The 14,664-nt window shown below is 39.7% G+C and overlaps 1 protein-coding gene across 1 annotated transcript in view; it reads right to left on the bottom strand.

Moving 5' to 3' along the window:
• Window positions 1-10,459: 10,459 nt before the first annotated feature.
• The window catches only part of col11a1b (collagen, type XI, alpha 1b), an 84,142-nt gene continuing 79,937 nt past the window's right edge, over window positions 10,460-14,664 (bottom strand). Inside the window, exons 66-67 of the mRNA XM_023822278.2 lie at window positions 14,025-14,258; window positions 10,460-13,197 (exon numbers count right to left, since the gene is read on the bottom strand). Coding sequence (XP_023678046.1) covers window positions 13,051-13,197; window positions 14,025-14,258 — 381 coding nt within the window. The 3' untranslated portion in view covers window positions 10,460-13,050. The remainder of the gene's footprint in view (window positions 13,198-14,024; window positions 14,259-14,664) is intronic.

Here is a 14,664-nt window from a genome sequence, read left to right as displayed (position 1 = left end):
TACCCTGTGTAGCTGCGTCATGGCCTGGTACGGGACTATAGGGAGTACCCTTTGTAGCTGCTTCACGGCCCGGTACAGGAATCACTCTGCTTCGGACCGCAAGACCCTGCAGCGGATAGCGAGGACAGCAGTATAGACCATGGGGGCCTCCCTCCCCTCTATCGCAGACATTTACACGTCACACCGCATCCACAAAGCCACCCGTACTGTGGACGAGCCCACACACCCCTCCCACACCCTCTTCTCTCCCCCTTCTGTCTGACAAAAGCTTCCGTAGGACACGGGCCTTCAACGCCAGGATGGGAAACAGTGTATTCCTTCTGGCCAGCAGACTTCTTAGTCAGAACTGAATCATAAACTGTACCCCCCCCCCCCCCCCCCACACACAGACACACACACACACATTCATTATGCAGCAACAGAAAAAATTAAGAGACCACAATTTTTTGTTTCACTCATTTCTCAAATTTTGGGTGTGCATCTGTGGATAATTTATATAATACAGATGCTCCTCTACTTGAGATCGAGATATGTTCCAAACAGCCATTCGTAACTTGAAATGTTCGTAAGTCATTATTCAATATCATTTTAAGGGTATACGGAAGTACAAGGAACTACGATGCTGGCAGTACGCACGCTATGCTGCTGGTGCAGCAGGAGTAGCGGCCAAAATACTAGGCGGAATTGGTGCGCAGAAATAAAAATGCCCAATGAACACAATTTGGACTTACAGTCCTCTTCGTTCATATGTCTTAAAGTTTGTAAGTTGAAAGTTCGTGAGCAGAGGAGAGTCTGTATTATCTGTGAGTTTTTTTGTTAATATTTTGTTCCAATCTCCAGCCTGGCTCTTCCTGTCATGAGTTACGAGGCATGGACCAGGGATGCAGGCAAAGGAGATAAGGACTGGGGTAAGATAAAGGGGTTTAATGGGCAAACGAAGTGGCATAGGGAACAAACAGCATAACAATACACAGCACTACAATGACAAAATTAGGGAAGCAAACTCTGACGTGGACTTAAATACACCAAACTAACGAAGACAACTTGAAACAGCTGATAAACACTGGGATTCCACATGAGGTTAACGAGGGGGGCGTGGCACAGGAGGATCGGCGCGATCGGGGTGTGACACTTCCTGCTTCTCATTAATGATGAGCTTCTTCCTTGCTTTATGGGGCTTCAGTCCTGCTTCTAGGAGCCTGATATGAACTGTCCTAGCAGTGCTCTTCACACCTGCACTTAATGTTTCCCATTCCTTTTGAAGGTCACTTGATGTCATCCTCTGATTCAGAGACACTGCCAGATAAGTTAATGGTCATCTCTGGCATTACTTCCGCTCCCTTCCTGTCTGGTTTCTGGTCATTCCCAGTGTCTCCTGCTTCACCTTATTCTTGTGTCCTGCTGTCTTACAAACTTTGAGCCTGGAAGCATCCTGCTGCTCAGCGTAGCCTCTGCCAGAAGAACCACAATTAAGCCAGGATATAAAAATGCAGATTTGTTTGAAAATATAGAGTGGTCTCTTAATTTTTTCCATGACTGTTTATACCCTTTACGGTGCCACTTTTTATTAATGTTATGAGGTTATGAATGGTTTATAATCTGGTTATTAATTAGGTTGTAACACTTTGTAAATTATTAAACCATTTAAAACAAGTTATAACAGTTTTCTTTTTATTAATGAGTTACTTTCATTTACAAGAAGCAAAAGGGAGCCTTGTTATAAAGTGGTGCCCCCTTTATTATATACTGTCCTGTTGCTGCTATTGTTTGCACAATTATTTATTGCTGTCTACCTGAATCTTGCATTTTGTTGCAATTTCTGCTGCTAGAATACAGTGTCTGTTGTAATACTGTATTCATTCAAACTAGAACTGCTACTGCTTTTGCCGGCTGCACTGTGTCGTCTTGCCCTGTAACATTGCATTGTTGCCTTTGTGTTTATGTTGCACTCTCTCTGCTCTTCTTGCACTTTGCACAGTGCTGTCCTGCCTGCACTTGTGCAGTTGTTTCCGTTTTTGTTCTTTGTGTTGCCCCATGGTCCACACGTAACAATGTTTCGTTTCACTGTGTACTGTGTATACGGCTGAAATGACAATAAACCTACTTGACTTGATTCACCTTCCTGTAAAATAACTAATTTTACCTGCAATCATTTTCTCCCTGAAGAAATTCTAACAGCATATAGACGCTGAAATGTTCCAGGCAAGAAAAAAAGGGAAAAAAAAATCAAACACCAGAAAGTAATGAAAACGTTATAGTTTGTGTAGGTATGAAAAGGGGCTCCATTTTGTGGATCAGGGAGATGGTGAGAGTGGAGTAAAGTACAATGCGTATCCTTTTTAATTTTAACAAAAGGTTTAGGTTTTTCTCTCCCTATGGAGATGTTAATGGTTGTAGAACACCCCCTCACTCTAGATATTAAGTAGAGACTTAACACAATGTAACAGAAAAGATGTGAGCGGCCAGAATTGTAGGCTTCGACTATAATGGGTAAGAGATCTTAAGGCGGCAGCTCCCTGAGGACATGACACCTGTCTTATAAACAGTTGGCTCACTTTGTCACAAAATGTGCATTAAGCTACTGGCACCATGCCTGATAAGTCATTACATGAATGAAACTTTTAAAAATCTAAAAACAAGACTATTTGATTTTGCACCTTAAACGTTTGGTAACGCTTTACATTCAGTGCACCTTCATAATGCATTCATAGAAGATTCATAAGCAGCATGCACGTACACCTTAACATCCTAACATCCCCTAACAGCTTTAATATACATTAATAACAAACATTACATGATTATACAATTATAATGTTCGTTATTATTATATATTGTTTGTTATTAATGTATATTACAGCTGTTAAGGGATGTTAGGATGTTAAGGTATACATACATGCTGCTTATGAATGTTTTATGAATACTTAATGAATCCATTATGAAGGTGTACTGAACGTTTTATGAATGCAATATAAAAGCATTATGAAGGTGCTGTTAATGTAAAACGTTACCAAATGTTTAGTCTGGGAGAAAATAGACACAGGGCTTGTTTTTTAAAATTTCCCATTCTTATATAAACTACTTTTCCAGGAGAACCAAATAGTACGGCTGTCTTCGCCTCACTGCCTTGCTGATTGCATCTCAGGTCCACATCAAGAAAATATGGATTGTTTAAATAGTCTTAAATCAGATACTACATATATCAGGTTTCATGCCCAGGAACGAGAACTTCAAATAAAGAAACTGGAAGATTATATAAGGTTTGGGAATGAGAAACAGATGCACTAAATGAATGGCATTATTACCTGTTCGCTGTCTGCACAGCAGAGCCTCCACACCTCAACCAATCCTGCTCTTTTACGTGAAATTTTATAGCAAAAAAAAACACAGGTAAGGCACATTTAAAATAGTAACATTCGGTTGAGCTGTTTGTGATCCTAAACCGGTACCGACGGTTACCGTTAGCAGTGATTGTGCTCAAGTACTTAATCATATCAAGTTGAGTTGTTTGCCCAATGAGTAGACAAGTAGTAGCTGGGTCAGATTGAAGAACCCCTCAGAAGAAATAAAAAAAATGCCCAGGAGGTGTCCTGCAATTTGATAAACACCAGGCCATGTCTATACAAGAGTTTATAACAGACATGGTTGTTGTGAGGTGAAACATCAGAGCTATGAACTTATATAAGAGAATAGCCTGTATTTATACTCCACTGCTACACGGTCACTTAAAATTCCTGTCCATTTCACAAGCTGGTACGAGTCGTGTTATGTCCGATAGTTGGCAGGTATGATAAGAGCAGAAAATGACCCGGTGAAAAGGAAGCACTCAAACCTGCATATTTCCAAGGTGCATTTCAGGACAGCAGCCACTGAGATAAACAGCCGACGGTGGATTCATGACAGGCAGTTTAACGATATGTGTCTGCAGTTATTCAATCATGTCATATTAATTGCCCACAGAAGGTTCTACTAAACTCAGCATTTTATAGCATTAATTATGCACAGTGTCAATAATCAAAATATGGAGCCATTCACAATGCAGACTCCCTATGTGGAGGGATGGATGGATGGATGGATGGACGGACGGATGGATGAGCAAACCACAGGGCAGAGGAGTTCGCTAGCCACAATGGACTGGGAAAACTTCTTCAATAGCTTGGTGCACATATCAATAGACCTGACCTGTGCCTCCTCAGGAGGTAGAGTCTGCTCTGGCCTTCGCACAAGGTGGCCATGCTGCTGTTCAGGTAGATCCTCCTGCACTGGTAGCCCTGCTCCAGGTCTCAGGAGCACCACCTCCAGCGCCACCTTTGTCTTGCTGATGCTGCATTGCAGGTTGTTCTCTTTATGCTACAACGTCCTCCACTAGGCCTCTGTACTCTGACTCACCTGCATTGTCGACGCGCCTTATGACGGAGTCGTTGTCTCAGATCTTCTGCCAGGCGACACGAGTTGCTGATGTACATGAACCCTCCAAACTGATCTGAATTACAGGACAGTAGATGACTTTTTCTATAGGAAACGAGAGGATCAGTTCTGCACATAGCGCTTAGCTATATGTACCAGCGATATGCAGAATTAAGATGTTAGATGTGTACCCTGGGGGACACTTTGTCATTCTGCCTTTTCCCCCTACTCAACAAAAATTGAACCGCTCGTTTGTGAGCGAGGTTTTACGTTAAAAGATTAGGCAACAATCAATTTACCCAGTCTAATTAACTGAGCCGTGAGCTTTTTAGAAATTGCATTAGTAAAACATCAATCTTTCCATCATCCAGTAAACAATGATTCAGATGTTAGAGCATATTTAGAGATGTAAATTATGGGTTAAATGTTATATGGCTCATAATTACAAAACAGTTTTGCTGAAGTTTTTTGGGGTTCCTGCTCTCAGGAAACTTGTTTTGTTTGTTGTTTGTTTTGTTCCTGTGTGAGTACAGTAATGAGCATCTCATTTGTTGAAGCGAATCGCCACATGTGCCCGTGGAACAAGCCGCTCCCACTGCATGTGCATGAAATAATTAGAGGTGTGACCAGACGATCGGTCACCCAAGTGCAGTAACTGGCAATCGGGCTGCACAGTACCGAAAAGGATCCCCTCGTATCAACCATGGCTTTGAAAGGCGAGGGGGGTGGTTTGGGGGGGGTTCAAATTTGTTATGCAAGCTCACGCGGCTTGTTGACAGTTGCCCGGGACATTGATGGGGAATCTTCCAGCCCCCCCTTAAGGCTCGTTCAGAACCACTTTTGCTGCATCTCTGATCAAAGTTCTCCAAGGTACCCTTGAAGTCTCTTGTAATGGTTTGAAAGACAAGAACGTAATGGAACCCTACAGTACGTCCGTTAGCAGGAGCCGTATCTTCAAAGCAGACCGAAGAACACTGGCTAAATACAGTCGTTTCGGTTCATTACGACTCTAAAGTGATTGCCAGTGTTAATGCACAAACAGAATAAACTCGAGAAAAGCACCTTAATCATTTCTACATGGATGTAAATTACAGGGCTGGGGGGGAGTAGATGGTAACCCCCTCCCCAATAATTAAATCCAGCCAATACAGAACCCTAGACCCCATAAAAGGGGTGGAGACCTCAAACCCCCTAAATTACAACCCAAAGTTACACCCTTGCATTTCTGCTATAGGTATTAGGAGATAATTAAGAAAATGCTTCTTTTAATTGTGTTACTGTCTATCAAGAATCCACATACATTGTTGGAGAATCACAATGATATCTCTGATTCTTATGAAAATACACTACTTATGAACTTTCAAATTATGAACTTTCAGACATAAGAACGAAGAGGACTGTAAGTCCAAATTGTGTTCACTGGGCCACCTAGTACGACTCCTGGCCGTTACTCCTGCCGCGCAGCGGCGTAGCGTGCGTACTCCCAGCATCCTAGTTCTTTGTACTTGCGTATACCCTTAAAATGAATAACGACTTATGAACATTTCAATTTACGAACGGCCGTTCGGAATGTATCTCGTTTGTAAGTAGAGGAGCGTCTGTATTACATACATATTTAGATACATTTATAATAGCATAAATGTAATATTGATTATGGCCTATCTATATACTGTATTTAGAAATATATACTCTTTATATATGTCTATATATGTATAGATTTTGCAGTTTTCTTAGTACATTTGTGAATTTCTGATACTAATAATTCTTTCGGTGAACTCTTGTGGGTCTTTGAAAGACCAAATGCGTGATGCAAAGCTACGCTAAGCTAAGTCTTAAAGCTTTGACTGAGATGCTTTAAGAGTCTCGAGCTATAAATTAGTAATTAAACTTCAGCAGATGAACGGGTGTTTGAGTGCTGGCTTTTTAAAGACTTAAAGGCCGCATGCAATTCAAAGCCAAACTGGATATCATACATCTTCTTGGTTCTTATTACAATATACATTGGGGGACACAAATGCTGGAACCAATGTATTATTTAAAGATGACAAATAAAAAAATATATTTTAACTTCATAACATGTTAATATTAACGTTATTAATGAAACATAGATTCATTTTCTTGTGTCTTATTTTCCAGGCGATTTTCAATTGTGCCTGTATTGTTTTAGGTTCAGCTGCTGCCAAATTGTAGCAATGACAAATTAATGTTTCACCCATATTAAAATAAAATTTGCGAGTGATCTGTTTAAACCTCCGTCCACACCGGTGCGCGGATTAATGTGGTTGTCATGGGAGACGAGTCATTGTAGTCGCTCACAATGCAAACGTGATCCGCTTAAAAATAAAGACGGGCCAGGCATGCTCCTGTCCGCAAAACACGAAGCAGGGCTGGAGATAAATATGCTTATGGACGAGGCGTCTCCCAATCCGCTGACCCAGCATTTCCAAGAAACAGACAGAAAAGGTTAAGTGGGGGGATTGAGACCCCTGGTAAATATTCACCTGCCATTTACAGCGTATATGAGAATCCAATAAACAACCTTGGTTCATATTAAATTTTGAAAATATCCGTCTTTGTGTAAAACTGGAGCCTCCTGTGCTATTTAACATTTCCAGAGGAAATTTGAACCAGCTCCTTTGCCATAGCAACTGGTCTTTAATCAGACTCTCTCCTGTGCAACCCTGAATATATCGGGCTTGGTGTTTTATGGTCTGGTCGTTTCCTGTGTAGCTTATCGCCTCAGACGTGCTTGTCAGAGGATCTGATACTTAACAAATAGCAGAATCTAAATTGAAACCGTTCGATTTTACTAATTCTAATTGTGCTTCCAGCATGTGCCATTACCTAAAATACACGAAGGCCTAACTTCACCACGTGCTGCCCTTAATTGCTGGGTTGTCTGATTTTTGTCCAGAAATAGCTCACAGTTCCAGCGCTGGATTTTTAATAGCAGAACTCCTGGTTTAATGTTACTGTCTGTTCTATTGTCTTAGTTTTACTCCACTTACATCGTAAACTCATGTTGTTACCGAAAATTCGTTAGCAACGCGTAGCTTTTGGGGATCGTTTATATTTCGTAAGAAGTTTCATGTAAAAGCAAAGGCCTATTTCCATTCTCCCTGAGTGATTAGTGAGGAATGTTAAAAACCTAAGGAATAGGAAAATATTAATCTGATAATTATCTGGTTCATAGTCTGGATAACAGACGGGCCAGAGGTGTCTAATGCAATTACTCACACCTTTCTGGGAAGAACCATCAAACAGCATCAAACAGTCATGCTTCTGTCAAACTCTCAGCCACTGGAAGAAAAGATGAGAACTGAATAATTAATTAAGAATAAGAGACAATTGTTTGGGTTAAAAGAAGAGAAAGGGAAAGACGATTTTACCTATAAAATTCCCGCCATGAGAACTTGACAGGCCCCGTTCCCCCTGTTTTTGCCAAACAGTGCGGCCACACCGACAATATTTTTGTTTTGTGATCTCAGCTTAGCGCGCTTCATGCTTGATATTCTGAGAAAATGACTGGGATGATCTCCAAAGTGATGTGAGTAAAACAACAAACACCTACATCGCGATGACTGTTCTAGCTATTTAACCCATAAGTGATATATGTGATTCTTAATATGAACACAATAGGGCCACACCAAGGCTTTTGTGTTCTAAATGGCAAAACAATCAATTTGGATAGTTATCCTTGTCACTGCTTTTCCGTCAAGGTATAGTTTCGCAAAGAGGATCGGCCCCAACGAAAACCTTTGGATATAAAAAGAGTGAGTCATACTGCTTGAACGTGGTTTGAGGTTGGGCCATAACCTGGTGTGGTGATTTTAACACGATTGCTGTCATTATAGAGCAATGCATCTCATAATACAGCCTCTTGCATGAAGGGTCAGCAGCATATCGACGAAGGGAAAAAAAAATCGGCAGCCTTTCTACAATTACAGCGTGCTGATTACCGACACATTACCTGTGGGTTCATGCTGCACAGCGGATGTATTTTACGAGAGCACAGTTTGGTCCCAGCCATCATTTGCAAGCAGTAAGTACGACAACATCCCTTCAAGATATTAGTAATAAATTCGATTCATTTTGCCCCATCGAATTAAGCAACGACCTGCGTGACCTATGTTCGTAAACAGAGTGCAAGAGGTCTCGAGTTTTAATTTCTGCTAACCCGTTTAGCTGAATTTATTTTTCAGTGGTTTATTGATGCGCTTAAAATTTTTCCAAACTAATTATAAATTCATTCAGCCAGCACACTATTTAAACAGCCTCATGTGCAAATAGACACCTAAAATTGCATTTTCATCCTTGCATGCTTAATAAGCTAACATGTGACACTGGTTTTGTGGGTACATTCTTTGCGTGTTCTTTTTGCTTTTTTTCCCCCCAGAAACCCTCAGTACTCTGGGGGAAAGGATTAGGAGGGGGCAACTGAAAGTTCCAGAACATGACTTAAAACATGAAGCATGTCGGCCAGAATCGTCTTCATTTTTTACAAATTTTAGTTCCACGGTTGACTAATTGCAGCCTACTCCCATGATCCCACAAGTTGATAGCTGCCGCCACTCTGAAGGTACTGGCAGATGTTTTCAGGGTTTACTTCAGTAAATCGTGTCCTCTAGACATTCCAGCAGAGTGGATTTCACACTGGCTTTTTTACTCATTGGGTTTCTTGGACTGCAGTTTGCAGAACAATAACTGGCAACTACAAGAATACGACGCAGAAGTGGAATTATGACAGACCTGCGAGGAAGGTTGTAATTCATTCTACACAGCCCTAAACGCACTGGATTGTGGCCAGTGACAGATGTGCTTTCTAATTACTTTTTCAATTCATCCTCACTTAGGATTACCGAGCTTCTAATTGAGCACATTTTAATGCACACTGTTGCTCGGGTTTAAGCACACAGCATGACGAGTAACAGAGGGGAATCGTCCATCATTGATAAACTCACGACGGGTATCGCGTGTAAGATTTACCTCCTGCTCTTTGCTTTGAGTAACCACCAGAAACAAGTCCAGTATCAAATATCAAGGAGACAATGAGGAGAAATTAAACTATAATACTATAATGCTGAATGTTAAAAACTCTATTCACAGGGAACAGACAGACAAACAAGGGCTAACCACTGGAGGTCTAACATGACAGAGAGAGGGAGAGTTTGGCTTTTGGCCAACCAGCAGAACCATATACTCCAGCAAAGGATTACCTGAGGTGGACCTTCAAAATAAGGTCGCTTGAAATCCCACACACGCTAAAAATCCCATTAAGCCAGTGGTTCTCAAAACCAGTCCCAGAGTCCCGTGTATGCAGAGTGTTTTGTCCTAGTTGAACTCTCGATTATTTAGGCCGGTGATTAAATCCTCACTCTCTCCACCATGACTTCAGAGGTGTGTGTTCACCTGGAAGAATGTTTCTAAAAATAATTTATTACTTAATTTCTAAATTATTATATATTATTTTCTAAATAATTCTAGTCAATGTTGGTCCAGAAGCTACAAATCCAGATAAAAAATTTGTTTCTAACAACCAGTTGAGTCACTGTGACTGTGACTATATTTAACTGGGTGGTAGAAACAAAATTTTGGTCTGAATTTGTCGTTTCTGGACCTGAAATGCCCAACACTGATTATAGTTTACATTATGAGTAATTTCTTATCAAGTAGACTTCATATTGTCCTTCAATAATACAAGTTGATTTAACAATTACATAGCTAATTGGTTAATTTAGATTGAATTCATGTGCTATTGTTCAAGGTCCAGAAGTGACTTAAATTAAGGTAATGCCCATTTAATTTAATTTGCATATTCTTACATTTAATACTATTCCTAACTCACAAGGTGCAAAACCCAGATCAAACTGTCATAACTACACATTTAAGCTTTTAGAGGATGGTTGTGGGCAAAGCCAGCATGCACTGTGGTCTCCCAGGACAGCTTTGAGAACCACTGTATTAAATCAAATACATTTTGCCTGTCTGAGTTTAAAAATATATATGCCATTTTCCATCACGAGGCTAAAAAAAATGGGAAAACAGAAATGGAAAATAGACTTTTCAACGCAACTTTAATACACTGGAAGTATAGATTGCCAGCAGGTATTCTCCTCTTTATCTTTGTAATTATGCAGATAAAGTGGTCATCACCTGCTGCTACGTTTCACATCCATTATTTACCATCTATAACATAATTGAGGTTTGAGTGAAACAACGTTACTGCTAAATTGGTCTAAACAGTGCTACATGGTGTGAAATTTCAATAATTCCCGTTATCTTCAATAAACAAGGGTGTATTGTTACGGTAGCTGATTGTATAGTCATAAGTCATATTGGAATGTTTGATATTAAAAAGCTGTGATGGCTTGACGTTTTCCCTTTCATGTCCCAGGTGTTTACCTTAATATTAAAACATTTTATATTACATATTTAACAAATGTAAGGTTCCGATATATATTACAAAAAAAGCTGCTTTCATTAACAAGCGACTTGTAACAAAGGCATTATACCGGTAAAATACAATTATCAGACAGCTAATAAATTGACCCATTTCCATTCCCTTCAAATGACAGCCCTCATATGCAAAAGTTTTCTTTCTTATTTTTTAAACGGCACAATTGACAGAGCTTGCATTGACATGGGCTCAAATAAAAAGAAATTATGGATGTGAAAGAAAGCAAGAGGATGTTTTAAAATTTACATCATTTACAACTTCATAAATAAGGATGCTTTAGTAAACTGCTAAAAAGTCTAAAAACAGTCAAGGCCTCCACCAATACTCTTGCTTTACAGTTAGTCGTTCATTTCGATTAACATCATTTAATTTAAAAAAAAAAGTACACCAGCTTCTTAACACATAATGCTGTTAAAAGAGACCTGTTTAAAATAGTCAGCGTCAATGAGACATGAAAAGGCATGAAAGACGGGTGTAACAGCTATTCAAGAAATGGTTTCTTTGGTTTAAAAAGGATGGAAAGTCAGTTTTAACAAACATACTTCAGTTGAAATCAATTTTGTGAATGACAAATGAAATGAAATAAAAATAATCACAAACACACAAAAAACAACTTTATATAATATGATCCCAGCACTGTCCAATTAATTTTATCAAGCAAACACAAAAAATTTATTTCAAGTTTTACATATATTATGAAATAGTTACACAGAAGGATTTTTCAGAGTGAAAAATGTTTCTACTGTGATGGCAGCTATGAGACAGTATTACGTGAATAAAAAACGAAACAAAAAGGACTTTAAATTTAGGAGACAGATCTGGATAAGATCTGGGTCAGTTATAGCAAATTCTGAAGAGAAACGTACCAGAATGGCAACTTTGTAAGGAAGAATCACATGACCTAGACATATTATGTCATCGATGGTCTTATTTTGAAACCAGAAATACGATCTAAAGTTAATGGTCAAATTTAATTATTTAATATTTACTTAAGTCATCTTTTTTTTTTTTTTTTTTTTTACAAAGAAGTAAACAATGCACACATCCGAATCACTGTTTTGAATCCAGTTTTAATATTCGAAATGAACCAAAAAAAAAAGCACATTAAAACATTTTCTTATTTTAGTTACAAAAATGGGTTACCTAAAAGATGTAATCATTGCATTCACAAATCTAAAGATAAGAATTTTCCTCTTGAGAAATTCCCCACCCCAAATATATACTTAATCGCTTAACCAAGGTATATACAGAGTACAACATCGTTGCTTCCAAACAGTTGTTGATTGACTGAGGTAAACCGCCAGGTAAAAAAGAAACAAATACAGCACCCATTGTACGATAAACAAAACCTTATAGAACTACTGTCATCTCACTACAACGTTACTGCCCCCCACTCAGAACGGTATCTTTTGGCTTGAACGCTGAGCTAAGACAAGCACAGAGCTTTTGTTGGTCTACTTGGGCACGCATAACCTTGACGAGCGACAGTGGGCCTGTTTTTGGGGAAGGATCAGGTGAGACCTGAAATCCTATGACTTGATTTGAGAATTAAACACACTTTTTGTTGCCTGACAAACAAAAAGGAAATGGATTTTAATTTATAACAGGGGACTGAAGTTATAAAAATGTTAGGCTTGTTTACTCCTTAAAGGGTATTGTTTTGTACTAAAATAGTCTGTTATCTGTCTGTCTGTATATATGTATATATTTATATATACATATATGCACACATGTACATATATAACATTCATTATAATTACGAACCAAATACATTTGAAATACATGCACCTTTTTAAAGTGAATTCAGTGGATTCAAATAATAATAACAGTTTATGGAAATACAACTATGTAGCACCTCTTACTCTGTTCACAAGCACCTTTGTGGTTGTGGTTGTTTCTTGTACAGCACGTGGAGAAGACAAAGGATGTAGCCAAGGGGAGAGGTTTCCGTTCGTCTGAGGACCTCCTGGAGTTGTCGCTTATCCCGGCAGCCATTGTCCATCACGATCCATAACAGGTTTAAGTCATGTGATTCTGGCCCTACAAGGGCAATGAGTGTTTTATAGGTAACGCATACACGGCGAGGCACTCTCTACACCGCTCTTAATGGAAACGTGCAGGGTGCGTGGACGGGGTTGGTGGCGCCACGCTGCGACTTCCGCCTCGCCGCTCTGTGTCTTCGTGTCGGTCTAGCCCATGAAGCAGACAGGCCCCACCTCAAAGCCAAACCTCTGATTCGGGTCGCCGAAGTCATTTAGCATCACGTCAATGATTGGCACCTGATCGATTTTGGGAGTGTTGATCTCCATCACCGTCTTTCCAAAGCCCTGCCTCAACTATAAGAAACAAAACATCACGGTGATGACGTGAAAGCCACAAAATACGAGCCAAGAGCAGCACCGTCTACTCAAACGTCAAAGAGACGGCTACCCATACAAGCTACTCTCAGCTACTCATTTTGCAATTGAATAAACAGTAAGATACAGATTTGCTGTATTCATCGTGGGGCACTGGAAATTATTTTTATACTATTTGAATCCTCTTTACTGATGTAAATTCTGCCCAGTTAAGTATATCATTTGTATTTTTACAGTATATTATTATTTGTCTTTATTTATTTATTGTAAGTATGCTTTATTATCAGAATCATACTAGTTTTATTATCTCAGAGGAAATGTCTTGCTTATGTGACTATTACTATGTAACCGTTGTGTTTACAGACCTGCTCTACGTAACGAGACCTATTGCAGAAAAGTAATTCATCTGTCCACTAATTTTCTGAAACCGCTTGTCCTATTCAAGGTCGCACCATTCAGTCACAAACCTATACCTACGGGCAATTTGGTAACTCCAATTAACCTCAGCATGTTTTGGGACTGTGAGTACCAGGGTAATGAAATAATAATGAAACAGGGAGAACATGCAAACTCCACACACATGAAGCCACGGCAGAGACTGGAGAGACTCAAACCCTGGTCCCAGAGTGCTAACCACTGTACCACCGTCAGAAAGTTATTTTTTAATCAAATAAAAAATATATCCCATACAGTACAAAGGCTAGTTGTTATCTTAAATTGTGAGAAGTTAGCTAAGATTCAAAGAAAATTCATTGAGAATTTTCAATTGCAACATCCGAGAATGAGAAAGAGAGAATTTTACATACTGCACAGCCATCTGAGACGGCGTGGATATAGGGGTTGTTGTCGTGAGACATCTCCTCGTCGTTGGATCCCAAGAACCTCAAAGCTCTGTCATAGCTGTTCGTCTTGGTGTCATGCCAGGCTACAGACTGCTGGCAGTTGTAGGTGAAGTTCTGCCGGGCTGAGGCGCTCAGCAGTTTCAGGAAGGTCATCTGGACCATGTTTATCGTGTTGTCCTCAATGTCCACATATGAGAGCTACGGAGACGGCAGGTGACACAAAAGAGTCACATACTCCAATCCACGCATGTCTGTTATTAGGCATGAACAGAGGGTGGTGAGCATCATGCTACATGAGGTGGAAAGTCCAGGTCCAGAAAGTACAAATCCAGACCAAGATTTTGTTTCAACCAACCAGTGACTACTTTGAGACTCTTAGTATTCAATGGCTGGTTGAAACTAAAACTTGGCCTGGATTTGAACTTTCCACCTCTGATAATGACACATGTTTCCTATATCCATAGAACTGTATATCTAAGATGCATTATTAAAGAATAATGTTGCCTTCGTGAATGAGTTGCTAAACACACTTTGTTACCATTCTCCTCCTTGGTCACTTCATGTACCTCCATGTGTGGTGGAGAACTTTTATCTGCAGCTGTCT

This window comes from Paramormyrops kingsleyae, chromosome 21 (genome assembly GCF_048594095.1).
Source record: "Paramormyrops kingsleyae isolate MSU_618 chromosome 21, PKINGS_0.4, whole genome shotgun sequence".
Lineage (NCBI taxonomy): Eukaryota > Metazoa > Chordata > Actinopteri > Osteoglossiformes > Mormyridae > Paramormyrops > Paramormyrops kingsleyae.
Note: the sequence above shows the minus strand (reverse complement) of the source record. Positions and strands in the feature narration are given on the sequence as shown.